Below are 27,923 nucleotides of genomic sequence, written 5' to 3'. Positions count from 1 at the left end.
GCAGATTCAGGTACCCCGGATCAGCATCCTGCACGTCGTTGATCCAGCTGAGCACTCCAGAGTCAGTGGTGAGCCTCCTTGCATTCCGGAGGACTCAATTATTTTGTGTTCTTAGTTTTTGTTTTATTAGGATGTTGCGGGGTCTGTCCCAACATCCATCTCAGTATTTTAGAGGCTTCATAGACAGACAGTCAGTCAGTTAGTTTTGAGTCTCTCATCTATATATATGTAAATATTCTATTTTGAGATTCGAGTTGCCTTTATGGCCATATTTTATAAGTTAAGTTGTTTTGTAATATTGCATTGCATTGAGTTATTCTGTTGAGGTTTCCGCTGAGTTAAGAAAGCCAGGCCAAGGGTTCGCTTGGGGCTAGAAATGGTCTCCGGGTGCCGGTCCCGCCCAGGGTGTAGGCTCGGGGCGTGACAAACTTGGTATCAGAGCACAGAGTTCAGGAGTCCTAGGGAGTCTATGAAGCCGTGTCTGTAGAGTCCTAGTTATCGGTGTGAAGCGCGCCACATCTATAATTGGGAGGCTGCAACATTTAGGAAGATTTCTCATTTCTTTCACACTCATTTCATGCGTTAGAGTTGATCTCTAAAAAGTTTCTTTCTAATCCATGCTTGCGCGTGTTTCAGATAGTCATGCCTCCACGAAGAGTTGGTAGAGGGCGTCTTCCTAGACGTTATGTTGATGAGCAAGAGTTACCCTATGCACCGGGAGTGCAAGATCAAGGGGAAGTTTCTAATGCCGAGTTCAGAGAGGCAATTAGAATGTTGAGTCAAGCTGTAGCAAATCAGATTGGTCAGCAAAGAGGAGCTCGACATGAAGGAGCTGACACTTCAAGGATTCGTGAGTTCTTGGGGATGAATCCTCCGAGTTTCATGGGTTTGAGCACTACTGAGGATCCAGAGGATTTCATTGAGGAGTTGAAGAAGATTTTTGATGTGATGCATGTGGCAGATATTGAGCGGGTTGAACTAGCTGCTTATCAATTGAAGGATGTTGCTAGAACTTGGTTCGACCAGTGGAAAGGGGGCAGAGCTGAGAATGCACCACCTACAAGTTGGGCCGATTTTGAGGAAGCTTTCTTGGGGCATTTCTTTCCTCGAGAATTGAGAGAGGCCAAGGTACGTGAGTTCCTCACACTTAAGCAGGAGTCCTTGAGTGTTCATGAGTACAGTTTGAAGTTCACACAATTATCCCGCTATGCTCCGGAGATGGTTGCGGACATGAGGAATAGAATGAGCTTGTTTGTTGCTGGGTTGTCTCGGTTGTCGAGCAAGGAAGGTAGGGCTGCAATGCTTATCGGGGACATGGACATATCAAGGTTGATGGTTTATGTGCAGCAGGTTGAGGAAGAGAAGCTGAGGGACAGAGAAGAGTTCAGAAATAAGAGAGCTAAGATCGGGAACGAGTCCGGGCAGCAGAGAGGTAATTCAAACCGTTCCTCCTTTCAGCAAAGGCAAAAGGGACCTGCTCCATCATTTGCTAGAGCACCTGCACCCAGATACAGAGGTGAATTTAATGTTCAGAATTCGAAGGACTTCAGGGCTAGACCAGCACAATCTTCGGGTAGTGTGGCGCAAGGGAGTAGTAAGCCTCCTGTTTGCGCCAAATGTGGTAGGAACCACTCAGGTATTTGTCGAGATGGCTCCATTGGTTGTTTCAGGTGTGGTCAGAATGGACATTTCATGCGAGAGTGTCCAAAGAATAGGCAGGGTAATGGAAGCAATAAAGCACAGTCTTCTTCAGTTGTTCCACCAGACAGGACGGCACCTAGAGGAGCTACTTCTAGTGTAGGTGGAGGAGCAAACCGCCTTTATGCTATCACCAGTCGCCATGAGCAAGAGAATTCTCCGAATGTTGTCACTGGTATGATCAAAGTCTTTGCTTTTGATGTGTATGCTTTGCTAGACCCAGGAGCGAGTTTATCTTTTGTAACTCCTTATGTTGCAAATCAGTTTGAGGTTCTTCCTGAAAGACTTTGTGAACCCTTTTGTGTTTCTACACCTATTGGGGAGTCTATTCTAGCGGAAAGAGTTTATCGTGATTGTCCTGTTTCTATCAATCACAAGAGCACCATGGTTGATTTGGTTGAGTTAGACATGGTAGATTTTGATGTCATTCTAGGTATGGATTGGCTTCATGCTTGTTATGCATCGATAGATTGTAGAACTCGAGCAGTCAAGTTTCAGTTTCCGAATGAGCCAGTCATAGAGTGGAGTAGCAGTTCAGCAGTGCCTAAGGGTCGTTTTATTTCGTACCTTAAGGCAAGAAAGTTAGTTTCGAAGGGTTGTATCTATCACTTAGTCCGAGTTCATGATTCTAGTGTTGAGATACCTCATTTCCAGTCAGTTCCTATAGTAAGAGAGTTTCCAGAAGTGTTTCCTGATGATCTACCCGGAATTCCTCCTGAGAGAGAGATAGATTTCGGCATAGATCTCATTCCAGATACTCGTCCTATCTCTATTCCGCCATATAGAATGGCACCAGCAGAGTTGAAAGAGCAGTTGAAAGATCTCCTAGAAAAGGGTTTCATTCGACCGAGTGTCTCACCTTGGGGTGCTCCGGTTTTGTTTGTGAAGAAGAAAGATGGTTCCCTTAGAATGTGTATAGATTACCGCCAGTTGAACAAGGTTACCATCAAGAACAAGTACCCTCTTCCGAGGATTGATGATCTTTTCGATCAGCTTCAGGGTGCCACTTGTTTTTCAAAGATTGACCTCCGATCCGGCTATCATCAGTTAAGGGTAAAGGAAAGTGATATCCCAAAGACAGCTTTCAGAACCAGGTATGGTCATTATGAGTTTTTGGTCATGTCCTTTGGTTTGACTAATGCGCCTGCAGCTTTCATGGATTTGATGAATAGAGTCTTCAAACCTTATTTAGATATGTTTGTTATTGTCTTTATTGATGATATACTAGTCTATTCAAGGAATGAAGAAGATCATGCTAGTCATCTCAGAACAGTTCTTCAGACTTTGAAAGACAAGGAGTTGTATGCTAAGTTCTCTAAGTGTGAGTTTTGGCTTAAGTCTGTGGCATTCCTAGGCCACATTGTGTCCGGTGATGGAATTAAAGTTGATACTCGGAAAATTGAGGCAGTGCAGAATTGGCCTAGACCCACATCTCCAACTGAAATTAGGAGTTTCTTGGGATTAGCTGGCTATTATAGAAGGTTTGTTGAAGGGTTCTCGACTATTGCATCTCCTTTGACAAAGTTGACTCAGAAGACAGTGAAATTTCAATGGTCTGAAGCTTGTGAGAAAAGCTTTCAAGAATTGAAAAAGAGATTGACTACAGCTCCAGTTTTGACGCTACCAGAAGGTACTCAAGGTTTTGTGGTGTATTGTGATGCATCTAGAGTTGGTTTGGGTTGTGTCTTAATGCAGAATGGCAAGGTTATAGCTTATGCCTCCAGACAGTTAAAGGTTCATGAGAAGAACTACCCAACCCATGACTTAGAGCTAGCTGCTGTAGTATTTGCTTTGAAGATATGGCGTCATTACTTGTATGGTGTGCATGTCGACATATTCACTGATCACAAGAGCCTTCAATATGTGCTTACTCAGAAAGAGCTTAATCTCAGACAGAGGAGGTGGTTAGAGTTACTCAAGGATTATGACCTGAGTATTCTTTACCACCCAGGTAAGGCTAATGTTGTTGCTGATTCTTTGAGCAGGTTGTCTATGGGTAGCACCGCCCATATTGAAGAAGGAAGGAAAGAGTTAGCAAAAGATGTGCACAGACTGGCATGCCTGGGAGTCAGATTTACAGATTCCATAGAAGGAGGAATAGCGGTGACGAGCAGGGCCGAGTCATCATTAATGTCAGAAGTGAAAGAGAAGCAAGATCAAGATCCCATTTTGCTCGAGTTGAAGGAAAATGTTCAAAAGCAAAGAGTATTAGCTTTTGAACAAGGGGGAGATGGTGTTTTGAGATTTCAAGGTAGATTGTGCGTACCTATGGTAGATGGACTCCAAGAGAAGATTATGGATGAAGCTCACAGCTCCAGATATTCTATTCATCCGGGTTCCACCAAGATGTATCGTGATTTGCGTGAAGTTTATTGGTGGAATGGCATGAAGAAGGGCATTGCTGAGTTTGTTGCTAAGTGTCCAAATTGCCAACAAGTGAAAGTTGAACACCAAAGGCCCGGTGGTTTGGCTCAGAGGATAGAACTTCCAGAGTGGAAGTGGGAGATGATCAATATGGATTTCATCACAGGGTTGCCAAGGTCTCGCAGACAACATGATTCTATTTGGGTGATTGTCGACAGAATGACAAAGTCAGCTCATTTTCTACCGGTAAAGACTACCAATACAGCAGAAGATTATGCCAAGTTGTATGTTCAAGAGATAGTGAGACTTCATGGAGTCCCAATCTCCATTATTTCAGATAGAGGTGCACAGTTTACTGCACAGTTCTGGAAATCTTTTCAGAAGGGCTTGGGTTCAAAGGTGAACTTAAGTACTGCCTTTCACCCTCAGACGGATGGGCAAGCAGAGCGCACTATTCAGACCTTAGAGGATATGTTGAGGGCTTGTGTGATCGATTTCAAAGGGAGTTGGGATGATCACCTACCTCTCATTGAGTTTGCCTACAACAACAGTTATCACTCTAGCATCCAGATGGCTCCATATGAAGCTCTTTATGGGAGAAGATGTAGATCTCCTATTGGATGGTTTGAAGTTGGTGAAGCACAGTTGATAGGACCAGATTTAGTTCACCAAGCTATGGAGAAGGTGAAAGTGATTCAAGAGAGGTTGAAAACGGCACAGAGTCGTCAGAAATCCTACACCGATGTTAGGAGAAGGGCGTTAGAATTTGAAATAGACGATTGGGTATATTTGAAGGTTTCACCCATGAAAGGCGTTATGAGGTTTGGTAAGAAGGGGAAACTTAGTCCCCGGTATATTGGACCTTACCGCATAGCCAAGAGGATTGGCAATGTTGCTTATGAGTTGGAGTTACCACAGGAACTAGCAGCGGTTCATCCGGTATTTCACATCTCCATGTTGAAGAAGTGCATAGGCGATCCTTCATTGATCCTACCGACTGAAAGTATCAAGATCAAGGATAACTTATCTTATGAGGAGATTCCTGTTCAAATTTTGGATCGTCAAGTTCGTAGGTTGAGAACGAAAGATGTAGCCTCAGTTAAGGTCCTATGGAGGAACCAATTTGTTGAGGAAGCAACTTGGGAAGCCGAAGAAGACATGAAGAAGAGATATTCATATCTCTTTGAATCCGCAGATTAAGGTATTAATTTCCTTCTTAGTGCTCTATAAATTATAATGAGCATGTCGTTATTGTTGTTGTGTTTGCATGGTTGTTTGTTGGGTGTTGAGTTGATGTTACACCCTTAGCTTTGTAAGAGTTACCTCATTCGAGGACGAATGTTCCCAAGGGGGAGATATTGTAACATCCGACAATTTAAAAATGAATATGAAGAAGCTTGAAATTTGGAAATAGTCATTTTTGGAAAAATTTAAAATCTGGAAAATTTGGCTAAGTGTGGAAATCAGTGAGTTTTTGGCCAACTTTGAGCAGTCATAACTCCTAGCTCAGGATGATTTAGGAGTAGTTCCAGTTATGGTTTCGAAGCTTGTGGAACGATCTTTCCAACGCCACTGAGTTTGCTCGATTCCGAGTTCGTATGAGCGAGTTATGATCTTTGAAAGTTGGGCAGTTGGCAGGGATTCCGTTCCGGAAATTTAAGGGCATTTTGGTCTTTTCACAAATAATTTCTTTTGAGCTTATATTGTTGTATTAGGCTGATATTTGGATCATTCTGTCCCATTTTGAAAGAGAAAGAGTTAGGGTTCAAGAGAAGAAGAAGAGAAGAAGGAGAAGAAGAAGAGAAGAAAGAGGAGATCAACAAGATTGGTCAAGATCATTGTGGATTTTCGTCGGGGGTGATCCCTATCAAGGTATGTGAGTCTTTAGTGTGGGTTTATCCTTTCCCCCCACATACCAAGCTCGTTTTTATGATTTGAGAAGAGATTGGATTTGTTGTTGAAGTTGTTGAAGTTGTTAGTTGTTGTTGATGTTGTTAGTTGTGTTGTTGAAGTTATTGTTGGTTGTGGGACAGGATTGGGCTGTGTATTTGAGTTGTGATCTATTGTATGTTGAGAGATTGATGATCCTTAGTGTTGGTTGGTTCATACCCCCACACACCAACTCGTTTTTAATTCCAAGAGAAGATTTATTGGTTGTTGAAGTTGTAGTGGTGTTGTGTTGAAGTTCTTGCTGATTTAGTACAGATTTCTGGCTGTGATTTTTGAGTTGAATCTATTGTATAATAAGGGTCTTTATGGTTCTAAGTGTTGCTGCTGAAACCTTGAGGTTGAGAGGGTTTAGAATTGGAAAGAAACAAGGGGAAAAAGTCGGATTTTTGGGGAAAAAGGGGCTGGGCTGTTGCACCTCTCCTAGTGCCAAGGACACCAATCCTTCCCTTTCATTCACCATTTCTTTTTTTATACATGTTCCTAGGTATTATACCTATGTTTCCTAGTTGTTTCCAACACTCCAAGGTACTTCCAAAAGTCAAGTAAAACTACAAGTCAAGTGAAGTTAGTTTCCAAGTCAAGTGAAGTTAGTTTCCAATTCAAGTGAAGTTAGTTTCCAAGTCAAGTGAAGTCAAGCTTAGAAGTAAGTAAGTCAAAACAAGTCTTTAAGGTTTTCCAAGAGTCTTCATTGAGCGTTTTAACTTCATTCTAAGGCTCAAGTTCCAAGTTAAGTATTGAGTTTCAAGTCAAGTCAAAAGTTAAGAGTTTCATGTTAAGTTAAGAGTTTCACATCAAGCCAAGAGTTCAAGTAGAGTAAAGAGTTTAAAGTTGAGTTCTTTTCTCAAAGTTATTAGGGAACTATGTATTCCCAAAGAAGTTTTAAAGAAATGTTTTTACATTTAAACAAGGTTGGAAACTGAGATTTCCAAAAGAGCCTTCGGGCTAGTTTTTGAGTAATTATCTCATATCAGCAGGAAGAAATATGTTTTAAAAACATAAGAGCCAGTACATTTTTGGGAGTAGTATCGAGCACCGAATTGGGGGAGCGTTCAAAGAACCCACAGCCCCCATAGAACCATGTTAGCCACCATGGGTAGAAAAGGATCATACTTTTTAGATGAATCCTTTTCAGATTAGACTAGTGGATCCATTAGGCAGTTCAGGTCTTATACCTTTGGCCGGGTATAAGATGCTCTGGCAGCGTGAGGTCGATCGCTGTATCATCACTATAGCTCTTATGTGATGGTTGTCGGTTAGAGAAACTCCCACAGCAGTTATTGTATTTTTCATACACAGAGATTATTGTATTTTTTATATACATCAGTTCATTGTATTTTTATACACATTTCAGGCTTATTGTATCCTTGTATACACACAGAGTTCATAGCATGTTTTAAGCAATCTTTCTTTATATCACACTTGTTTTAAATTGCCTTATATTGAAAGAAGTCAGTCAGGTTGAGTTAAGTTGAGCCAGGTAAGCTATTCAGTTTCTTCCAGTTTTCCTTCTAGCCTTTGTTGCTTAGTTTTCCAGCTTGCATACTCGTACATTCCATGTACTGATGCCAGTTGGCCTGCATCGTTTGATGATGCAGATTCAGGTACCCCGGATCAGCATCCTGCACGTCGTTGATCCAGCTGAGCACTCCAGAGTCAGTGGTGAGCCTCCTTGCATTCCGGAGGACTCAATTATTTTGTGTTCTTAGTTTTTGTTTTATTAGGATGTTGCGGGGTCTGTCCCAACATCCATCTCAGTATTTTAGAGGCTTCATAGACAGACAGTCAGTCAGTTAGTTTTGAGTCTCTCATCTATATATATGTAAATATTCTATTTTGAGATTCGAGTTGCCTTTATGGCCATATTTTATAAGTTAAGTTGTTTTGTAATATTGCATTGCATTGAGTTATTCTGTTGAGGTTTCCGCTGAGTTAAGAAAGCCAGGCCAAGGGTTCGCTTGGGGCTAGAAATGGTCTCCGGGTGCCGGTCCCGCCCAGGGTGTAGGCTCGGGGCGTGACATCAACAATCGGTTGATGTGAGTTAAAGTGACTATATGTTGGTGAGAATAATAAATTTTATGTCGGTGAGAATAATAAATTTTAAAAAGTAATGATGTGATTATAAATTTTATTTACATATGAAATAAATGGTTAGTAGATATAAATGTGGAGTTGTTTTAACAAAATATAAACTCGTGGATCAATTTTGTATTAAAATATCTGATATGGAATTCCTATATAATTTCATATCATTGTTTTTGGAGAATATGAAATCACATCTCATGATATAGAATCATGAGATGAAATCAGCGTAAAATCGCATGTCCAAACGCTAATTACATCTCACGATACCATATTGTGATATGATATCGCATGGTCAAACGCCTACTAAATAAAAATATCCCACTTGGAAGCTACACTCGCGCCTAAAAAGGTGTATTCACACTCTTTTCCTCATCAATTAATGTCTGGGTGGTCAAGAAGAATTGTCCACCAAATAAAACATGCTAAGGTTAAGGTCTTCTTTTTAGATATTTTACCTTTTATTTATAGTAACATGATTTTGACTAGTTTCTGAGCATGTAATATCCATATACTGTAAAACAAACAATTTCTAATTTCACACATTGAGTCATAATAAAAAAAAATGGAAAAGGGTCAAAAATACCCTTAAACTATTTGTAAAGGTTTAGATATATCCTTCATTCATCTATTGGATTAAAAATACCCCTTAGTCGACCTTTTTGACTCATTTTTACCCTTAAATCCCTTAAAACTAACAGCCCTTTTCCTTTTTTTATTTTATTTTATTATTATCGTCATTATTATTATTACATGATATATTTTTATTGGATAAAGTTAAATTCCCAATTCATCATACTTTTTTCAACCCTCCGTGACTCGATGCAAAGAAAAAATTAATTAATATTTTTTTCAGAAAAATAAAATTTCTAATTAGCATTATAAAATTTATCCTAAATCTCTATCACCACCCGAACTCCATCTTCTAATCCAGACAAAAATATTCACCATAAATTCATTCCATCAGAAAATTTTGATCCCATTTCAGCCGAGTTTCTCATGTTTGCTATTTTTCATGTTTCACTTCCGCTAAATGATTGCTATTTTTTCAATTGGATCAATCATCAGAAAATAGCATAATATTTGCTATTTTTCATTCTATATGACTTTTTCCATTAATATGTATTTTCATTGTCATGTATCAGCTTCAAATTTTATTTAAATATTATAATAAAAGAATGGGTAGGTGTCCAAATAAGCAGATATGGCAGAAACCTTGTGTTAAACCTTTTCAAATAGTCCAAGGGTATTTTTGACTATTTTTAATAAGAAAAAATGTCATTTACTACTTTACTCATTTTTCATCATTTATTCTGTGTTTTGAATAGCTGCAATTGCCGTCTCTACGGAGGCTGGATCTAAGTCACTCCAAAAGCCTGGAGAGAACACCAGATTTCGAGGGGATGTCAAATTTAGAGTATTTGAATCTAGAGGGCTGTAGGAGTCTTGAAGAAGTTCACCATTCCCTGAAGTATTGCGGAAAACTCATCCAGTTAAATTTGTATGAGTGTAGAAGACTTAAGATGTTTCCATCTGTTAATGTGGAATCTCTTGAATCTCTGGATCTACACAACTGCTTTAGTTTAGAGAAATTTCCAGAAATCCTCGGAATAATGAAGCCATTATCTATCATTCATCTCGAACCTCCTCTTACAGAGCTAGATTTGAGTTTTTTGAAAAAACCTTGTACCTCTTCCAAGCAGCATTGGCATGCTTAAAAGCTTGGTGAAGCTAACGCAATCGGGTTGCTTTAAGTTTGAAAGCCTTTCAAAAGGGATAAGATATTTAGAAAATTTGGAGGAGCTTGATGCCAGCAGCTATACTCTAATCTCACAACCTCCATCTTCCATTATCCGGCTGAACAAGCTTAAATCATTGAGTTTTGCAAAACAAAAAACAGGAAGAGGTCTCGTAGATGGGGTGTTCTTTGTTTTCCTTCACTTGAATGAATTGTTACATCTGGAAAGCATTTTTAATTTGAAATATTCAAATCGCAAGAGAAATCATTTTGAGGATTTACCTCGAACCATAGCCCAAGTTGGTTCTCTTCAAGACTTGAACTTATCAGTGTGCAGGAGGTTTAACGAATTTCTAAACCTTAACATGGCTGAAGGGTTCTGCTCATTGAAAAATCTGAATCTCAATTACTGCAATTTGGAAGTGTTGAATCTCAGTGGAAATAATTTTGAGCATTTGCCTCAAAGCATAGCCCAGCTTGGTGCTCTTCGATCCTTGAACTTAGCAGATTGCAAGAGTCTTACACAGCTGCCAGAATTTCCACAGCAATTATATACAATAAATGCAGATTGGAGCAATGATTCAATCTGTAATTCGTTGTTTCAGAATATCTCATCATTGCAGCATGACATCTCTGCTTCAGATTCCTTGTCAGTAAGAGTGTTATGGAGTCTGCCGCAGAAAATCCCAAGTTGGTTTCACCATCAGGGAATGGGTTCATGTGTATCAGTCAATTTGCCTGAGAATTGGTATGTATCAGATAAGTTCTTGGGATTTGCTGTATGTTACTTGGGCAATTTATTTGACATCACAGCTCATTTGATTCCCTTATGTGATGATGGGATGTCGTCAATGACCCAGGAATTTGCCTTATCCAACCATTCAGAATATATTGGTAAATATGGTATGCATTTTTTGTTGGTAACTCTTGGTGGCTTATGGGATGCAAATGGTAAAACACCAAATGACTATGGGTGCATTCAGTTTTATTCAGAAATAAATTATTTTGGAGCAAAAAGTGAATTTGGAGTTCGTTTGTTGTATAAAGATGACGCTGAGCTTTACACTGGAATAAGGAAGAGCAGATATGAGGAGGTCACTGGTCAGTTGCTCCTCTTCTAAGAATCAAAATTCACAAGTAGATTAAATACCTCATGAATTTGTTGGTAATGAAGCGTAGTCTCCGTTGATATCTACTGTAATTAAAATGTTACGTTCTTTTTATATTTTAATAAGTGCAGGAAACACATTTAATCAATCATCTCTGAAAATAATGTAATCTAAGCAAAGAAACACTGCTAGACCATTGGACATAAATCCTCCCTATTAATATCCTCATTTCTTGTTGAATGTATTGCCAGTGTCGAGAAAGAAACGATATTTCACATCCGATTTCAGAAGACGTTCCAACGCTGTTCACGTAGTCCATTGTCACGACTTCAACATGTGGTTTTATGTTATGCTTTGCCGCAAAATCCAACATTTCTTGAGTCTCTTTCATACCTCCTATGCAACTTCCAGCCACTAGCTTCCTTCCTGTTTTCCACATTATATATACAAACTTTAGTCTTAAAAAAAGATACCGTCTGATGCACTAAGCTTTAGTCCGAACTTTTTTATTTGAAAACGTGCATAAAGAAAACTATATATGCATAAATAGAGGAAACACGGGCAACTCCACTGGGTTTTCTGGTGCACCAACCATAACAAGCTTAGCATGAGATTTCAATAACATAAGCAATGGAAGAATAGGGTGCACAGCAGAAACAATGTCGATGATCATGATCCCATCCAATGTGTTCATTGCAGCCTGTTTGTATATAAATAAAACGAATAAACAAAAGGTTAGCCCTCATTCTCGTGTTTAAATTGTTAAAACTAGCATAAAAACTTAAGTTTTTAGATGAGATTGTCACACACTTCAACATGGAACCAGAGCAGGCAGAGGTTGTGCGTTCAAAGGACTATAAGTAGTAATTCCAGCACATAACATGGCAGCACCGTCCATGGACAAGTTTTCAGGCCGACATACTACAAAATGCTCATCGGATACGATCATGTCGGAGTAACCTCCAAACTTGAGGGTTCCCGTCTGAGATATAGCCGTTGTAAGTAGGAATCTGACGAGGGCAGTAATTCTCAAGATCAACGCTACAATTCTCACATTTGCGACATGATCCTACCATACTTCCAACACCTACTTTGTCTCCAACCTTAATATCTCCACCTTGCTACCAACCTTATGCCTCCAATTATATTTACAATTAGTTACACTCATGAGTAGATAGAATCGACACAAATTCGCTAATTTTTTACGGATTTGGCTCCTTTCCATTTCTCTTCTCTCCATTTTTTCCAAGTTCTAGTTTGAATTGGAGACACATGTCATAGTTTAGAATTAATGGTTGAGTGGCCTTGCTGCCACGATCCACTTTGTCGCTCCGATTCGTCCCCCCCCCCCCCCCCCCCACCTTCCCCCTCCCCCAACCTCAAATCCAATCATATCTAACTTTTCAAAAGGGAGGTTTATGTATTGCTTGCATCCTTGGAAGGTTGAGATCTAATTGATTAAAGTAAAATCCTAACCATAATTATTTACTTCCATATATTTGCTTCTTAAATATATTTGCAATCCATTATATTTCCCCTAAATACATTAAAAACTTTTTTTTACTGCCATACATATTTAAAACTTTTACTAAATATTTTTGCTTTTTGAAAAAAAATATAATAAAGTTAAATGTTTTTATTATTCTAATAGAGTATTAAGTGAAAGAATCTATCCTTGTAGCTATACATATATATTTATCATTCGCCCTCAAGCGATGCTGGGTCTCGACAAATGTTGAGCTTGTCACGCAAGAATGAAAATTGAGCATAGGGAAGAGACTTTGTCAGTAAATCTGCAAGTTGATCCGCACTTGGCACATAGCGAACCTGTAGAACACCAGAAGCAACCTTCTCACGAACAAAGTGAATGTCAATCTCAATGTGCTTAGTGCGAGCATGATGAACAGGATTATGAGCTAAGTATATACTACTGATGTTATCACAGTAGATTATTGAAGGAGAGGATAGCTGAATATGTAGATCACCAAGAAGAGCGAGCAACCAAGATAGCTCAGCAGTACCATGGGCAACAGAACGATATTCTGCCTCAGCACTCGAGCGCGATACAACACTTTGCTTCTTAGAAGACCAAGAAATAAGATTATCACCAAGAAAGATGCAATACGCTGAGGTAGACCTGCGGGTGGTAGGACAACCTGCCCAATCTGCATCAGTATAACATGTTAATGAACCAATTGAGCCGCCTGGAATGAATAGACCCTGATTTATGGAACCACGCAAGTAGCGTAGAATACATTTCACTGCAGTAAAATGAATGTCCAAGGGAGAATGCATGAACTGAGCAACCTGACTAACAGAGAAGGCAATGTCGGGTCGAGTAAAAGTTAAGTATTGAAGTCCACCAACAAGGCTACGATATAAAGACGGATCAGAAAATGGAGGAGATGTATCAGAATCAATAAGAGATTTCGGAGAAAGAGGAGTATTAACTGGTTTAGATGAGAAAAGACCTGCCCGATTAAGAAGATCATGAATGTATTTGGATTGGTTAAGAAAATAACCACCCTTACATGTGGAGACAGAGATTCCAAGAAAAAAATTGACCAGACCGAGATCTCTCATGGAGAATTCGGACATAAGAGTCTTAATTGTAGACCTCAGTAAAGAACTCGAAGACGAAGTGATAAGAATATCATCCACATATAGAAGAAGAATGATTATGTCCGAAGCAGATTTGTAAATAAAGAGAGAATTATCAGAAAAACTATTTTTAAAACCATGTTTGACAAGAAAAGAGGTGAACCGATGAAACCATGCTCGTGGAGCTTGTTTTAAGCCATAAAGGGCTTTGTTCAATTGGCAAACATGATGTGGAAATTGCGGATGAACAAAACCAGTAGGCTGCTTCATATATACCAATTCATTAAGAGTGCCATGTAAAAAGGCATTCTTAACGTCTAATTGATGAATTTCCCAACCTTTGGACGCCGCTAAAGCAAAAACAGTTCGAATGGTGACTGGTTTCACCACAGGACTAAACGTTTGATCGTAGTCTAATCCATGTTTTTTATTATAACCTTGAGCAACCAGACAAGCTTTATAGTGGTCAAGCGAGCCATCAGATTTTTGTTTCACTTTATAAACCCATCGGCAACCAATGACATTTGCATTAGTAGAGGGCAACACTAAGTCCCAGGTGTTGTTGGCGATGAGGGAATTGTATTCATCTGCCATTGCCCTTTTCCAGTTTGGATATTTATTGGCCTCAGAAAATGAATTGGGTTCAGGAGGAAGAGAAGGTTGAGAAGAAATATAAGATATTTGAGAAAATAATGAAGGAAGAATTTTGGGTTTGAGCTTTCCAGATTGTGCTCGGGTGATCATCGGATGTACTTTAGAATCAAGAGATGAAACATTTTGCGTTTGAGATACAGAGGGATCTGTCCGTGGATAGAGTCCTTGTAAATTAGGAGAAGTAGTTACTGGAGTTGGAGAAGATTGAGTCCTAGATTGAGAAGGACTAAAAGCTGGCAGCGGTGAAGATGTTACATTAGGATAAGTACTAGATGGACGTATTGGAGTAGGTGAAAAAGACGAGGGATATGTCGGCAGGGGACTAAAGTGTTCCAGATTAGGAGAAGTATGCAAATTGAAAACTTTATTTGGAGATAAAGTCGGAGAAATATTTGGAGACGTGAGAGAAGGAAATAATAGTGATGATGGACTTCTAAAGGAAGATAAGGAAGTGTTTGGAGATATACACTGAGAAATTAAGGAAGGATATGGAAAAGAGTCCTCTTTAAAAATAACATGACGGGAAATAAAAACTTTATTTTCTAAAGGATCAAAGCACCTAAAACCTTTATAATTTGAAGGATAACCAAGAAAAATACAATGTTTAGATCGAGGACTCAACTTATGTGGTACATAATCACGAAGATTAGGAAAACAAGAACAACCAAATACACGTAAATGATGATACGACGGTTGTTTACCAAAAAGAAGTTCATAGGGAGTTTTAAACTTGAGCTTGGAAGAAGGTAGAATATTTAAGAGATGGACAGCAGTATTAAGGGCTTCAACCCAAAATTGAGATGGAAGAAAAGATTGAAAAAGTAAAGACCGAAGCATATTTAGTATAGTGCGATGCATTCGTTCGGCTTTACCATTTTGCTGGTGAGTATGTGGACATGAAATGCGAAGACAAACACCATTTGAATTTAAAAACTCACGAAAAGAAGCAAGTTTGACGTATTCGGCAGCTCCATCACACTGTAGTGATTTAATTTTGACCGAAAATTGAGTTAAAACATAAGAGTAAAAGTTTTTGAACATAAGAAATGCTTCTGATTTGCGTCGAATTGGAAACACCCATGTAAATTTAGTATAATCGTCATGAAATAAAATATAGTAACGAAAACCAATAAAAGAGGGAATTGGAGAGGTCCAAATATCACTGTGAATCAATTCAAATGAAGAAGTAGAAGAAGATATAGATTCCTTAAATGGTAGTTTTGTGTGCTTGCCAAGTTGACAGGCATTACAAAGAAAATCTAAACGCTTTGAAAAAGAACATTGCAAATTATTATTTCTAACTAGACTAGAAAGAACACCTATACTAGGGTGGCCTAGACGACGATGCCAGAGAGTTGGAGAAGCATGGGAAACAACAAAAGCATGATGAGCAGCAACCGCAGGAGTTGATGGAGAGAAAGAGTAAAGGGGACCCGAACTATTGCACCTGAGAAGAATTCTCTTCGTCTGGAAGTCCTTAATTGAAAAAACCAAAAGCATCAAAGTCAATTGAACATTTATTATCAGAAGTAAATTTACGAACACTTAATAAATTGCAAGAAAGAGTTGGAACAACTAAAACATTTTTTAGAGAGAAAGTGGAAGAATGAGTAGAGAATGTATTATTACCGGTATAAGAGATGGGGAGTTGATTACCATTACCTACCATAACACGATCATTACCATTATAGGGTTGAACAGAAGAGAGATGCGAAGGATTAGGTGTCATGTGTGAAGAGGCTCCCGTGTCAACATACCAAGGAGTATGACCTGCCGGATCATAAGAATGCGCAGACGAGAAAGATTGAAGATCAGAAAAGAGTGCTTTAGAACCAAGAGATGGACAATCTCTTGCAGTATGAGTAGGTTGAAAACATAATTGACATTGAAAAGGAGAAGGCGTTGCTGGATAACTAGGATAGAACGAAGAAGGACTAGTGCGTGGAGCTGGACCTAGAATGGAAGAAGCATTTGGACGTGGAGAAAATTAGAGAGGAGCAGTGGAATAGTTTCTATGGTAGCCGTTGTTGTTGTTGTTGTTGTGGCGGCCTCTACCACGACCATTATTGGCATGACGACCACCATTAGAATTTCTTCCACATCCACGTCCTTGAGAAGATGAATTATGTTTAGCTAGTAAAGCAGTAGAAGAATCTGATGCGGCAGAGGAAAGACCATTTAATTGAGTCTCATGAAGAAATAAAAGAGATCTGGTCTCAAGAAAAGAAGGAAGTGGAATTCTAGTGGAGATTGAAGTGCTAACAGAGAGATATTCGGAAGGTAGGCCAGAAAGAACTTGGAGAACAAGATCTGAATCGGAGATAGGATTACCAATTGATATCAAGGCATCGGCAATGGATTTGAGGCGGTGCACATAATCAGAGATAGAAAGAGAACCTTTCTTTAGATTATGAAATTGAACCTTAAGTTGGAGAGTTCGGGAACTAGCATGATCACGGAAAAGACGTTCAATCTGTAGCCACGCCTCGCGAGCAGTAAGACTGCTGTTAGGACGAATAATAGCCTGAAGTATCTCTTGAGAGATTGTAGCTTGTATCCATGACAAAACAATGGAGTCAAGTTGGACCCATTGTTGAAAAACAGGATTAATAGTCGAAGTTCCGTTCTCCATGGTAAGAGTAGGTTCTGGACATGGATGACTTCCATCGATGAAGCCATAGACAACATGTCCTTTAAACATGGGAAGAAATAACTCTCTCCAAAGCATGTAGTTTGTATAATCAAGAGTGGTAGGAATCAGATTTTTGATGTTGGAAACAGAGATAGCGGAATTCGGAATAGGAGGTGCAACGGGAATAGTAGCCATGGAAGGGGCAGAAGAGGTTTGAGTACCGAGCGAGGTAGATGAAACCATGATGATACGTAGGAGAAAAAGAGTTAGAGAGAGCCTAGGTATCTGATACCATGAAAGAATAACTATCTTGAATGAGTACATTAACCAATTACACGAGGTATTTATAATATGTAAATATGATATAAAAGACTAAACTATCCTTGTAGCTATACATATATATTTATCATTAAGAGCTACTGCTACTGTGTTTATAGAGCAATATGGGCTCCATTTAGGGAGTAAGAAATAATTTAAAGTTGAGTGACAAAAAATTATTTTACTCCTAAAATTAGAAAAAAACGGTAGGTCACAATTTTTAATTTTTTATTTGGCAAATATTATTTGAATAAATGAAAAACGTTAGGGAAAAAAGTAAAAAAATGAGTAAAAAATTACTTGAGTAATTAAGAAAATAAATTCTTTTAAATATATTTACGAAAATTATAATGTAAATCTAGAATTGTTGGATTGCAAAAATGTTTAAGAAGCAAATATATGAAAGTAAATAACTATGGTTAGGACTTTGTTTTAATTAATTTGATCTCAACCATTAATTCTAAACTATGACGTGTCTCCAATTGTCACGATCCGAACCTACACCCTGGACGTGGCCGGCACTCGAGAACCATTGCTGGTCCCCAAGTGAACCCTCATCCTTGCTGACTAAAAGTGGAAGACTAACTCAAACATACATAAACATCAATTGAAGGAAACGTTTAAAAAATGTTTACTAAATCTCAAAACTTCGCTGAATATACTGAGTATGAAACATAAATTTTAAATAATATATCTAAAACTGAAAGATTCTCTAAAACTGTCTATCTATGAAGCCTATACTATATATAGACGAGTGTCGGGACAAGAACCACAACTACTCAAAATGCTAGTAATACTAACAACTCATAAAACAGGAGTCCTCCGGAAGCAAGGAGACCTCACTCGAATGCTGACGAGCGGATGAAGTGATCTCAACAGACTCTTGTTGAGGATCCTAAGAACCTGTATCTGCATCATTAAAAGATACAGGTCGAATGACATTAGTACATTGAATGTACGAGTATGTAATATAGTTGAATAACAAATAACTGAAAGAAAGGACTGGAATATATAACAATGTACTCAAGCTGAATGTAAAAAAATAAAGGAGTTAAATCATTTAAAACTTTACAAATCTCATCTCTAAACTCAACATAATAAGTGATATATAAAAATACACTTTAACTCTATTAGGAGATTCTCTAACCGACAACCATCACTATGAGCTACGTAATGATACAACATCTCGCCCACGCAGCCAGAGATGTCCTATAACTTACCGGGGTATAGAACATCCTCAACTAAGTGGATCCACTAAGCTCTGCCTGAAGGCACTTATGATTCATCTAAAAAGTATGATCATGTACCCATGTTGGCATACATGGTTTATGAAGAATGTGAATTATCTGAACTCATTCCCATATCGGTGCTCAATACTACTCCCAATAATATACACTCATGCTCAATGTTTAAAAAAACATACTCTTCCTCTGGTTTGAGATAATTGCTCAAATTATCCTCTTAAAAGAAGTAACTGCTCTTGAAATATCTTTGAACTCATAACTCATTTAGAAATCAAAGTTTCCCTTTTATCAATGTAAAAATTAATACCTTTGGAAATACTTAGTTCCCTTATACTCTTACTCAATTCATACTTGAAAACTCTTTCTAAAAAATATATCAAAATATTATTGTGATATGATCATTGATGACTCAAGAAGTCATATTGTATAAACATTGATGGTATATCTAGATAACATACTGCTTAAACATTGATGGCATACTCAACTGTCATACTAATCATGTTTTTTAAAACCTTTGTGCATTTGGATGTAAAACCTTTGTCTCTTATGATCATCTTAAAGTATATCTAGAATGTCTCTTATGATCATCTTAAAGTATTTGGGTGTAAAACTTTTGTGCATGTTTCTAAAGATGAGAGGTCAAAGTTGGATGTTAAAACTCGAAAATGTATCTTTGTTGGTTATGGTCAAGATAAATTTGATTATCATTTCTTTGATCAGTTGAAAAGAAACTTCTTAGAAGTCGTGATATTGTGTTCTTTAAAGACCACACAATTGAAGATCTTGACAAAGCTAAGAAAGTTATTTCTCAAATTAGTTGGAGTCTAGTTGATGTTAATTTAGTTCCTTTGATTAATGCACCGTAAGGAAATCTTCAAAATGATGAAAATTAAGTTGATATTGAAGATGGTGATCATATTCACAATGACTAGTATGATGATGATGCTCCAGTGTAAGATGATATGGTTGGTCAACAACCAACAATTATTTATGCTCCATAGAGTTCTCTCAGAAGATCTACTAGAGATAAAATACCTTCATCTCCTTATCTGCCAATGAGTATGTACATTTGACAGATGGGAAAGAACGAACCTGGGAGTCTTGATGATGCCATAGAAAGTGAAGAAAAATAAAGGTGGTTTGATGTTATGGAAGATGAAATCAAGTCTCTACATGATAATCATACCTTTAATTTGATTAATCTACCTAAAGACAAAAAAGCTTTGGAAAATAGATGGGTTTTAAGGTGAAACATGAAGATGGTAACCCAGTTCCACGATAAAAGATTAGATTAGTTGTGAAGGGATTTTACCAGAAAAGGGGATTTTATTTTGATGAAATATTCTCTCCAGTTGTGAAGATGTCATTCATTTGTGTGGTTCTAGACTTGGCTGCAAGTCTGGACTTAGAAGTTGAGGAAATGGATGCTAAAACTGCTTTTCTCCATGGTGAGTTAGATTAAGAAATTTATCTGGAGCAGTCAAAAGACTTTGAAGTCAAGGAAAAAGAGAATAATGGTTGTAAATTGAAGAAGAACTTGTATGGTCTAAAACAAGCTCCATGTAATGGTACTGGAAGTTTGGTTCTTTCATGAGTTAGCCGGGCTTCGAGAAGACTTCTTCAAACCATTGTGTTTTTGTGCAAAAATCTGTGATGGTGACTTCATTATCGTTTTGCTTTATGTTGATGACATGCTTATTGTTGGTCATAATGTTTGCAGGATTAAAAAGTTGAAGCAAGGGTTGAATAAATCTTTTTCTATGAAAGACTTGAGACTAGCAAGGCAGATTCATGGCATGCAGATTGTGTGTGAGAGAGATGCCCAGAAGTTGTGATTATCACAAGAGAAGTACATTCAGAAAGTACTTTGTAGGTTCCACAAGTACAAAGCTAAGGTTTTCAGTACATCTTTAGCTATTCACTTCAAGTTGAGCACGGAACATTGTCCTTCCAGTGATGGTGAGAAGGAAGATATGAAAAAAGTTCTTTATGCTTCAGTTGTTGGTAGTTTGATGTATGCACTGTTGTGCACAAGACCAGATATTGCTCATGATATTGGTATTGTTAGCCATTTTCTTTCTAATCCAGAAAGAGAGCATTGAAATGTTGTAAAGTGGATTATGGGATATCTTTGTAGCACTTCTATCATAGTTTGTGTTTTGGGATAGAAAAGCCTATTTTCTGTAGTTACACTTATTTAGATATGGCTAGTGATGTTGATACTTGTAAGTCTACTTCAGGATACTTGATTAATTTTGTAGAGGAAGTTGTGTCTTGACAATCTAGGTTGCAAAAATGTGTTTATTTATCTACTATAGAAGCAAAGTGTATTGGTGATGTTGAATCTTGTAAAGAGTTTCTATGGATGAAGAGAATTTTGGGGGGAACTTGGTTGTGATCAAGAGAGGTATGTGCTTTATTGCGATCTTCAAAGTGCTATTCATCTTGGCTAGAATTCGACATTTCATGGTCGGTCTAAACACATTGACGTGAGTTATCATTGGATTCGAGATGTGTTGGATTCTAAGTAGCTTGAACTTGAAAAGAACCATACAAATGATAATGGTTCGGACATGTTGACTAAAGTTTTTCCAAGATAGAAATTTGAAGAATGATGCATGATCACTGGGATGTTGTTCTCGTCCACATAGTCGGTAGGGGGAGAATTAATAGATTTTGGGTCTTTTTTCTCTTTCTATGTTGATAATATTAATCCCACTTTGGACCAGTCCAATTTTGCACATAAGCCCATTCTTATGAAGCATATGTAAGACTTTTAGGTCTTATTTTAAAAGAATAACATAAGAGAGATCAGCAGCCACACAAGAGAAAAAAATGAGACAAGGGGAACAAATTTTCGCATCTCCAATCTCAGCCCTAACAACCATTTTCAAATCGCGATCCCTGCTTCGTTCCTTGTCCAATTGAGCTGATTTTTCGACACCTTGTTCCTTTCAACTTAGTCTTTGATTGGGAACTAAGATAGGTGGATTTGGAGTCCCGTAGCTTCAGATTTTAGCTCGTGAACAATAGTTGCATTTTTTTTGGTGATTTTACCCGTTTTACTTCTCTAGTTTTTGGTGCTATCTTGTAGTTGTTGTTGCTCATTGTTTGACACTTATTTGGTGGCCCTTATGGAGAAAACATTTGTAACTCTTGTTGATTATAGTGGAGCCTTTGGCCCCATGGTTTTTACTCTTCACACTGAAAAGGTTTTTCACGTAAATCTTGGTATCTCGTGTTGTTGATTTATTTTTACCTTACCATATTTATTTGGTTGATATGTTTGCTGTCCTAAACAATGTTTGTGCTTGAATTAATTTATCTCTTTTTTATTCAAATAGAAGAGAAGACTTAGATTTTGATTTTCTTTCACTATTTCTCTATCGTGCACTGTTGTTTGTTCTTGCCTTTCCCAACACAATGCGTATCTGTTATATAAACCTAAACTTGAAGAAAACACTAAATCCTAAAAAAATGACAATATCTCAAACTTCTCCTCCCAAATATTTACAAGAGAATGACCTAATTGTTAAGAGTGTAGGAAATTTCTCTCTACCCTACCTAAAGAAAAAGGATGGATTGAATCATATATCTACATTTATCAAGGTTTTCGACATCATCAAAAGCAATTCAAGGTGTGATTCCATGTAAATAACAATTTCAAGCTCAAGATAGTGATATCATTCTTGTTACGGCTCCAAAATAAGGAACTATTTGGTTAAAACCACTTTTATTTCCATTAGTGAATTGAAAGAATCATCCTCTTTTTAAATAAGATCACCCTTTACTTGTTATAAGGAACCCCATGATCTCATTTTGTTCTTGAAACTTGATCTATATGTTGATGGTCAAGTCCCTGATTTTTCATTGTTCACTTCACCTAGACTCTTCTCAACTCATTTTACCTATGCTTCATTGCCAAAATTAGTCAAAGATTCAAAAACCAAACTTGTTTACTTATATTGGAATTCAACGGACACTTTATTTTTATGTGACATTTTGCAAATAATTTAAGACTTGATGATAAAATAGATACTAATTACATTAAAGAAATGTTTGATCTTTCTTAAGGGTGTGAGTCTTTATGGCCCGTTTTGAAATCACGTGTTGGATTATTGGAAAGAAAGTATAGAAAAACCTGATAAATTAATTTTCTTGATGTATGAAGAAATTAAAGAGCAACCTAAAATACACTTAACGAAATTATTGGAATGTCCATTTTCCACTAAGGAAAAAAAATTGTGGAGTTTTGGATAAAATATTGAGAATGTATAGCTTTGGGAATTTGAAGAATTTGGAGGTGAATACAAATGAGAAATTGCCAGCTGGAGTGGAAAATAAAAATTTCTTTCGTCAAGGGGAAGTGTCACTCCCCTAGCCTACACCCTAGACATGGCTGACACTCGAAGACCATTGCTGGCCCCCAAGCGAACCCTTGGCCTGACTTTCTTAACTCAGCGGAAAACTCAATGCAATGCAAGGTTTTAAAGCAACCTGACTGAAATAAAATCTGGCCAAAAAGGCAACTCGAGTCTCAAAATAGAATATTAACATATATGCATAGATGAGAGACTCCAAACTACCTGACTGACTGTCTATGAAGCCTCTATAATACTGAGATGGATGTTGGGACCGACCCCGCAACATCCTAATAAAACAAAACTAAAAGAACAACATAATTGAGTCCTCCGGAACACAAAGAGGCTCACCACTGACTCGAAAGTACTCAACTAGATCAACGGCGAATCGGCTGCTAGCCCTGGGTACCTGTGTCTGCATCATAATAAGAAGGAAGCCAACTGACATCAGTACATCGAAGGTACGAGTATGCGAGCTGGAAAGCTAAACCACAACTTAAGCTTGAAAAGAGTACAAAGGAACTCTTACCTTGGCTCTGTTCAACTCATGAATAACTGAAGTCAATATATAAAGCAATACGACACATGCAATATATAAAACTTGTAAAATAGTATAAACAACTTAGCTTATTAAAGATAAAACAATAACAACTCAACTTTACTTATATAAAAGTAATATAACTTTAGTGGGAGACTCTTTCAACCGACAATCACCACTATGAGCCCTAGTGGTGATACAACGTTTTACCTCACGTTGCCCAAGGACCATCCTATACCTTGCCGTGATATAGGAAGCTAACTTTACTAAGTGGATCCACTAGCTTAATCTTACGGATTCATCTAAAAAGTATGACCCATTAACTTCCATGTTGGCGCATGGTTCTTATGGAGAGTTGAGTTTATATGAACTCGTGTCCCCAATTCGGTGCTCAAGACTACTCCCAAAAATACTTAGCTCATAAGTGTTTTAAACACATCTTTCTTTATTTGAGATAATTACTCAAAACTTTGCCCGAAGGCTCACTTGGAATTGATGTTCTTCTTTCTTTAAAACTAGCCCAAAGGCTTTTTTGGAATCATAGTTCCTTTCTTATTCAAATGTAAAAACATTTAGAAACGTTTTTGGGAATACATAGTTCCCTAATAACTTTTGAGAATGAACTCAACTTTAAACTCTTGACTTAACTTGAAACTCATGACTTAACTTGAAACTCTTAACTTAACTTGAAACTTGAGCCTTAAAATGAAGTTAAAACATTCAACAAAGACTCTTGGAAAGTTTTAAAGACTTGCTTTGACTCCCTTCTTGAACTTCTAGACTCAACTCTTAACTTTCCTTGACTTGGAAACTTACTCTCCTTGAATTGGAATCATGGATTCAAGGTGTTTGATCACGTGTTATGGACGAGTTCTTGACGTTTAAACGTACTTTGAGGTGTTGGAAACAACTAGGGAACATAGGTACAATACCTAGGAACATGCATGAGAAAGTGTGAAAAGAATGGGAAGACTTGGCGCTCTTGGCGCGGAGCGCCATACCTCAAACTTCAGAGAGGTCTGGTTCGGGCTCTGGTAGGGGCGGCGCCTCAAGGGCTGGACCTCAGAGTCCCTCTTGGGGGGCGCTGGATGGCGCGACGCCCCAGTTCTTTTTCCCGAAAACTTGACTTTCTCCTCCTTTTCTCCAACTCTAAACCTTCCAAACTTCAAAGCTTCAACCCCCAAACACTTAGGATCATCAAAGCCCTTAACATACACCAGATTCAAATAAAAAACACCACCGGAAACATACACCAAACCAACAAGAACTACAACACAACACAACTACAACTTCAACAATTCCAACCAATAACTTCAATCAAACACAGTCAATCTTTTCTCGAAATTAAACGAGCTTGGCGTGTGGGGGAATGAACCAACCCAACACTATGAACTCACATACCTTAATAAGGATCACCCCCGAAGAAAAACACGACGATCTTTAACGAAACCTAGCTTTATCTTCTCTTTTTCCTCTTGTTCTCCTCTTCACTCTTAAACCCTTACTTTCACTCTTTAAAAATGAGAAAAACTGATCAAAATCAGTCCAACACACTCATAAATATCCAAAAGAAAAGGCTAGGGAAAAGACCAAAATGCCCTTACAAATTTCCGGACGGATTCCCTGCCAACTGCCCAACTTTCAAAGGGCATAACTCGCTCATACGAACTCAGAAACGAGCAAACTCGATGGTGATAGAAAGACCAATCCACGAAATTTTCAACCATAACTGGAACCACACCTAGATCATCCTGAGGTAGGAGTTATAACTATTCAAAGTTAGCCAAAAATTCATTATTTTCCATACTTAGCCAAATTTTCCAGATTTTGGAATTCTTTCCAAAAATGAAAATTTCCAATTCTAAGCCTCGTCATAGTTATTTCAAATTGTCGGATGTTACAATATCTCCCCCTTGGGAACATTCGTCCTCGAATGAGATTACTCTAACAAGGCTAAGGGTGTAACATCAAACTCAAACACCCAACAAGCAATTCATGCAAACAACAACAAGCAACAACATGCTCACTAAAAATTTAAAGAGCACTAAGAAGGAAATTAGTACCTTGGTCTACATTTCCTTCGGATTCGAAGAGATATGGGTATCTTTTCTTCATGTCCTCTTCGGCTTCCCAAGTGGCTTCCTCAACAAATTGGTTCCTCCAAAGGACCTTAACTGAGGCTACATCCTTCGTTCTCAACCTACGAACTTGACGGTCTAGAATTTACACAGGGATCTCCTCATAAGATAAGTTATCCTTGATCCTAACACTTTCAGTCGGCAGGATCAATGAAGGATCACCTATGCACTTCTTCAACATGGTGATATGAAATACCGGATGAACCGCTGCTAGTTCCTGCGAAAACTCCAACTCATATGCAACATTGCCAATTCTCTTGGCTATGCGGTAAGGTCCAATATACCGGGGACTAAGTTTCCCCTTCTTACCAAACCTCATAACCCCTTTCATGGGTGAAACTTTCAAATATACCCAATCATCTATTTCAAACTCTAATGCCCTTCTCCTAACATCAGTGTAGGATTTCTGACGACTCTGTGCCGTTTACAATCTCTCTTGAATCACTTTCACCTTCTCCATAGCTTGGTGAACTAAAGCTGGTCCTATTTACCTTGCTTCACCAACTTCAAACCATCCAATAGGAGATCTACATCATCTCCCATAAAGAGCTTCGTATGGAGCCATTTGGATGCTGGAGTGATAACTGTTGTTGTAGGCAAACTCAATGAGAGGTAGGTGATCATCCCAATTACCTTTGAAATCGATCACACAAGCCCTCAACATATCCTTTAAAGTCTGAATAGTACGCTCGGCTTGCCCATCAGTCTGAGGATGAAAGACAGTACTCAAGTTCACCTTGGAACCCAAGCCTTTCTGAAAAGATTTCCAGAACTGTGCACCTTTATCTGAAATAATGGAGACTGGGACTCCATGAAGTCTCATCACCTCTTGAATATATAACTTGGCATAATCTTCTGCTGAATTGGTAGTCTTTATCGGTAGAAAATGGGCTAACTTTGTCATTCTGTCGACAATTACCCAAATAGAATCATGTTGTCTGCGAGACCTTGGCAACCCTGTGATGAAATCCATATTGATCATCTCCCACTTCCATTCCAGAAGTTCTATCCTCTGAGCTAAACCAATGGGCCTTTGGTGTTCAACTTTCACTTGTTGGCAATTTGGACACTTAGCAACAAACTCTGCAATGCCCTTCTTCATGCCATCCCACCAATAAATTTCTCTCAAGTCACGATACATCTTCGTGGAACCTGGATGAATGGAATATCTGGAGCTGTGAGCTTCATCCATCACCCTCTCTTGGAGTCCATCTACCATAGGTACACACAATCTACCTTGAAATCTCAAAGCACCATCTCCCCCTTGTTCAAAAACTAATAATCTTTGCTTTTGAACATTTGCCTTCAACTCAAGAAAAATGGGATCTTGGTCTTGTTTCTCTTTCACTTCTGACACTAGTGATGACTCGGCCCTGCCCATCACTTCTATTCCCCCTTCAGCGGAGTCTATAAGGCTGACTCCTAGGCGTGCCAGTCTGTGCACATGTTTTGTTAATTCTCTCTTCTCTTCTTTAATATGGGCGGTGCTACCCATAGACAACCTGCTTAAAGAATCAGCAACAACATTAGCCTTACCTGGGTGATAAAGAATACTCAGGTCATAGTCCTTAAGTAATTCTAACCACCTCTTATGTCTGAGATTAAGCTCTTTCTGAGTAAGCACATATTGAAGGCTTTTATGATCAGTGAATATGTCAACATGCACACCATACAAGTAATGACGCCATATCTTCAAAGCGAACACTAAAGCAGCTAACTCTAAGTCATGGGTTGGGTAGTTCTTCTCATGAACCTTCAACTGTCTGGAGGCATAAGCTATAACCTTGCCATTTTGCATTAAGACACAACCCAAACCAACTCTAGATGCATCACAATACACCACAAAACCTTGAGTACCTTATGGTAACGTCAAAACTGAAGCTGTAATCAATCTTTTTTTCAATTCTGAAAGCTTTTCTCACAAGCTTCAGACCATTAAAACTTCACTGTCTTCTGAGTCAACTTTGTCAAAGGAGATGCAATAGACGAGAACCTTTCAACTAACCTTCTATAATAGCCAGCTAATCCCAAGAAACTCCTAATTTCTGTTGGAGATGTGGGTCTAGGCCAATTCTGCACTGCCTCAATTTTTCGAGTATCAACTTTAATACCATCACCTGACACAATGTGGCCTAGGAACGCCACAGACTTAAGCCAAAACTCACATTTAGAGAACTTAGCATACAACTCCTTATCTTTCAAAGTCTGAAGGACTAGTCTGAGATGACTAGCATGATCTTTTTCATTCCTTGAATAGATTAGTATGTCATCAGTGAAAATGATAACAAACACATCTAAATAAGGTTTGAAGACTCTATTCATAAGGTCCATGAAAGCTGTCGGTGCATTGGTCAAACCAAAGGACATGACCAAAAACTCAAAATGACCCTATCTGGTTCTGAATGCTGTCTTTGGAATATCACATTCCCTTACTCTTAATTGGTGATAGCCTGACCTGAGGTCAATCTTTGAAAAACAAGTGGCACCATGTAGCTGATC

General features: G+C 38.2%; 2 protein-coding genes and 1 pseudogene across 2 annotated transcripts in view; 1 reads left to right on the top strand and 2 right to left on the bottom strand.

Annotated features, from left to right (window-relative positions):
* The window catches only part of LOC125831893 (uncharacterized), a 360,286-nt gene that overhangs the window by 87,313 nt on the left and 245,050 nt on the right, over positions 1–27,923 (bottom strand). The window lies entirely within an intron of this gene.
* On the top strand, positions 15–10,950 carry LOC125831870 (uncharacterized; the record flags this gene model as incomplete). The annotated part of the gene is made up of 10 exons (XM_049511008.1): positions 15–190; positions 657–972; positions 1,027–1,094; positions 1,182–2,533; positions 2,618–3,837; positions 3,883–5,001; positions 5,101–5,253; positions 5,778–5,852; positions 9,420–9,562; positions 9,795–10,950. Coding segments are annotated over 10 exons (5,778 nt in total), but the record flags the coding sequence as incomplete, so codon positions are not given.
* Positions 11,164–12,178, bottom strand: LOC125831869 (8-hydroxygeraniol dehydrogenase-like; annotated as a pseudogene).

The sequence above is a fragment of the Solanum verrucosum genome, unplaced genomic scaffold (genome assembly GCF_900185275.1).
Source record: "Solanum verrucosum unplaced genomic scaffold, falcon-dt-bn FXZP01000018.1, whole genome shotgun sequence".
Lineage (NCBI taxonomy): Eukaryota > Viridiplantae > Streptophyta > Magnoliopsida > Solanales > Solanaceae > Solanum > Solanum verrucosum.
The sequence above is the reverse complement of the archived record's forward strand: the minus strand, read 5'-3'. Positions and strand labels throughout refer to the sequence as shown.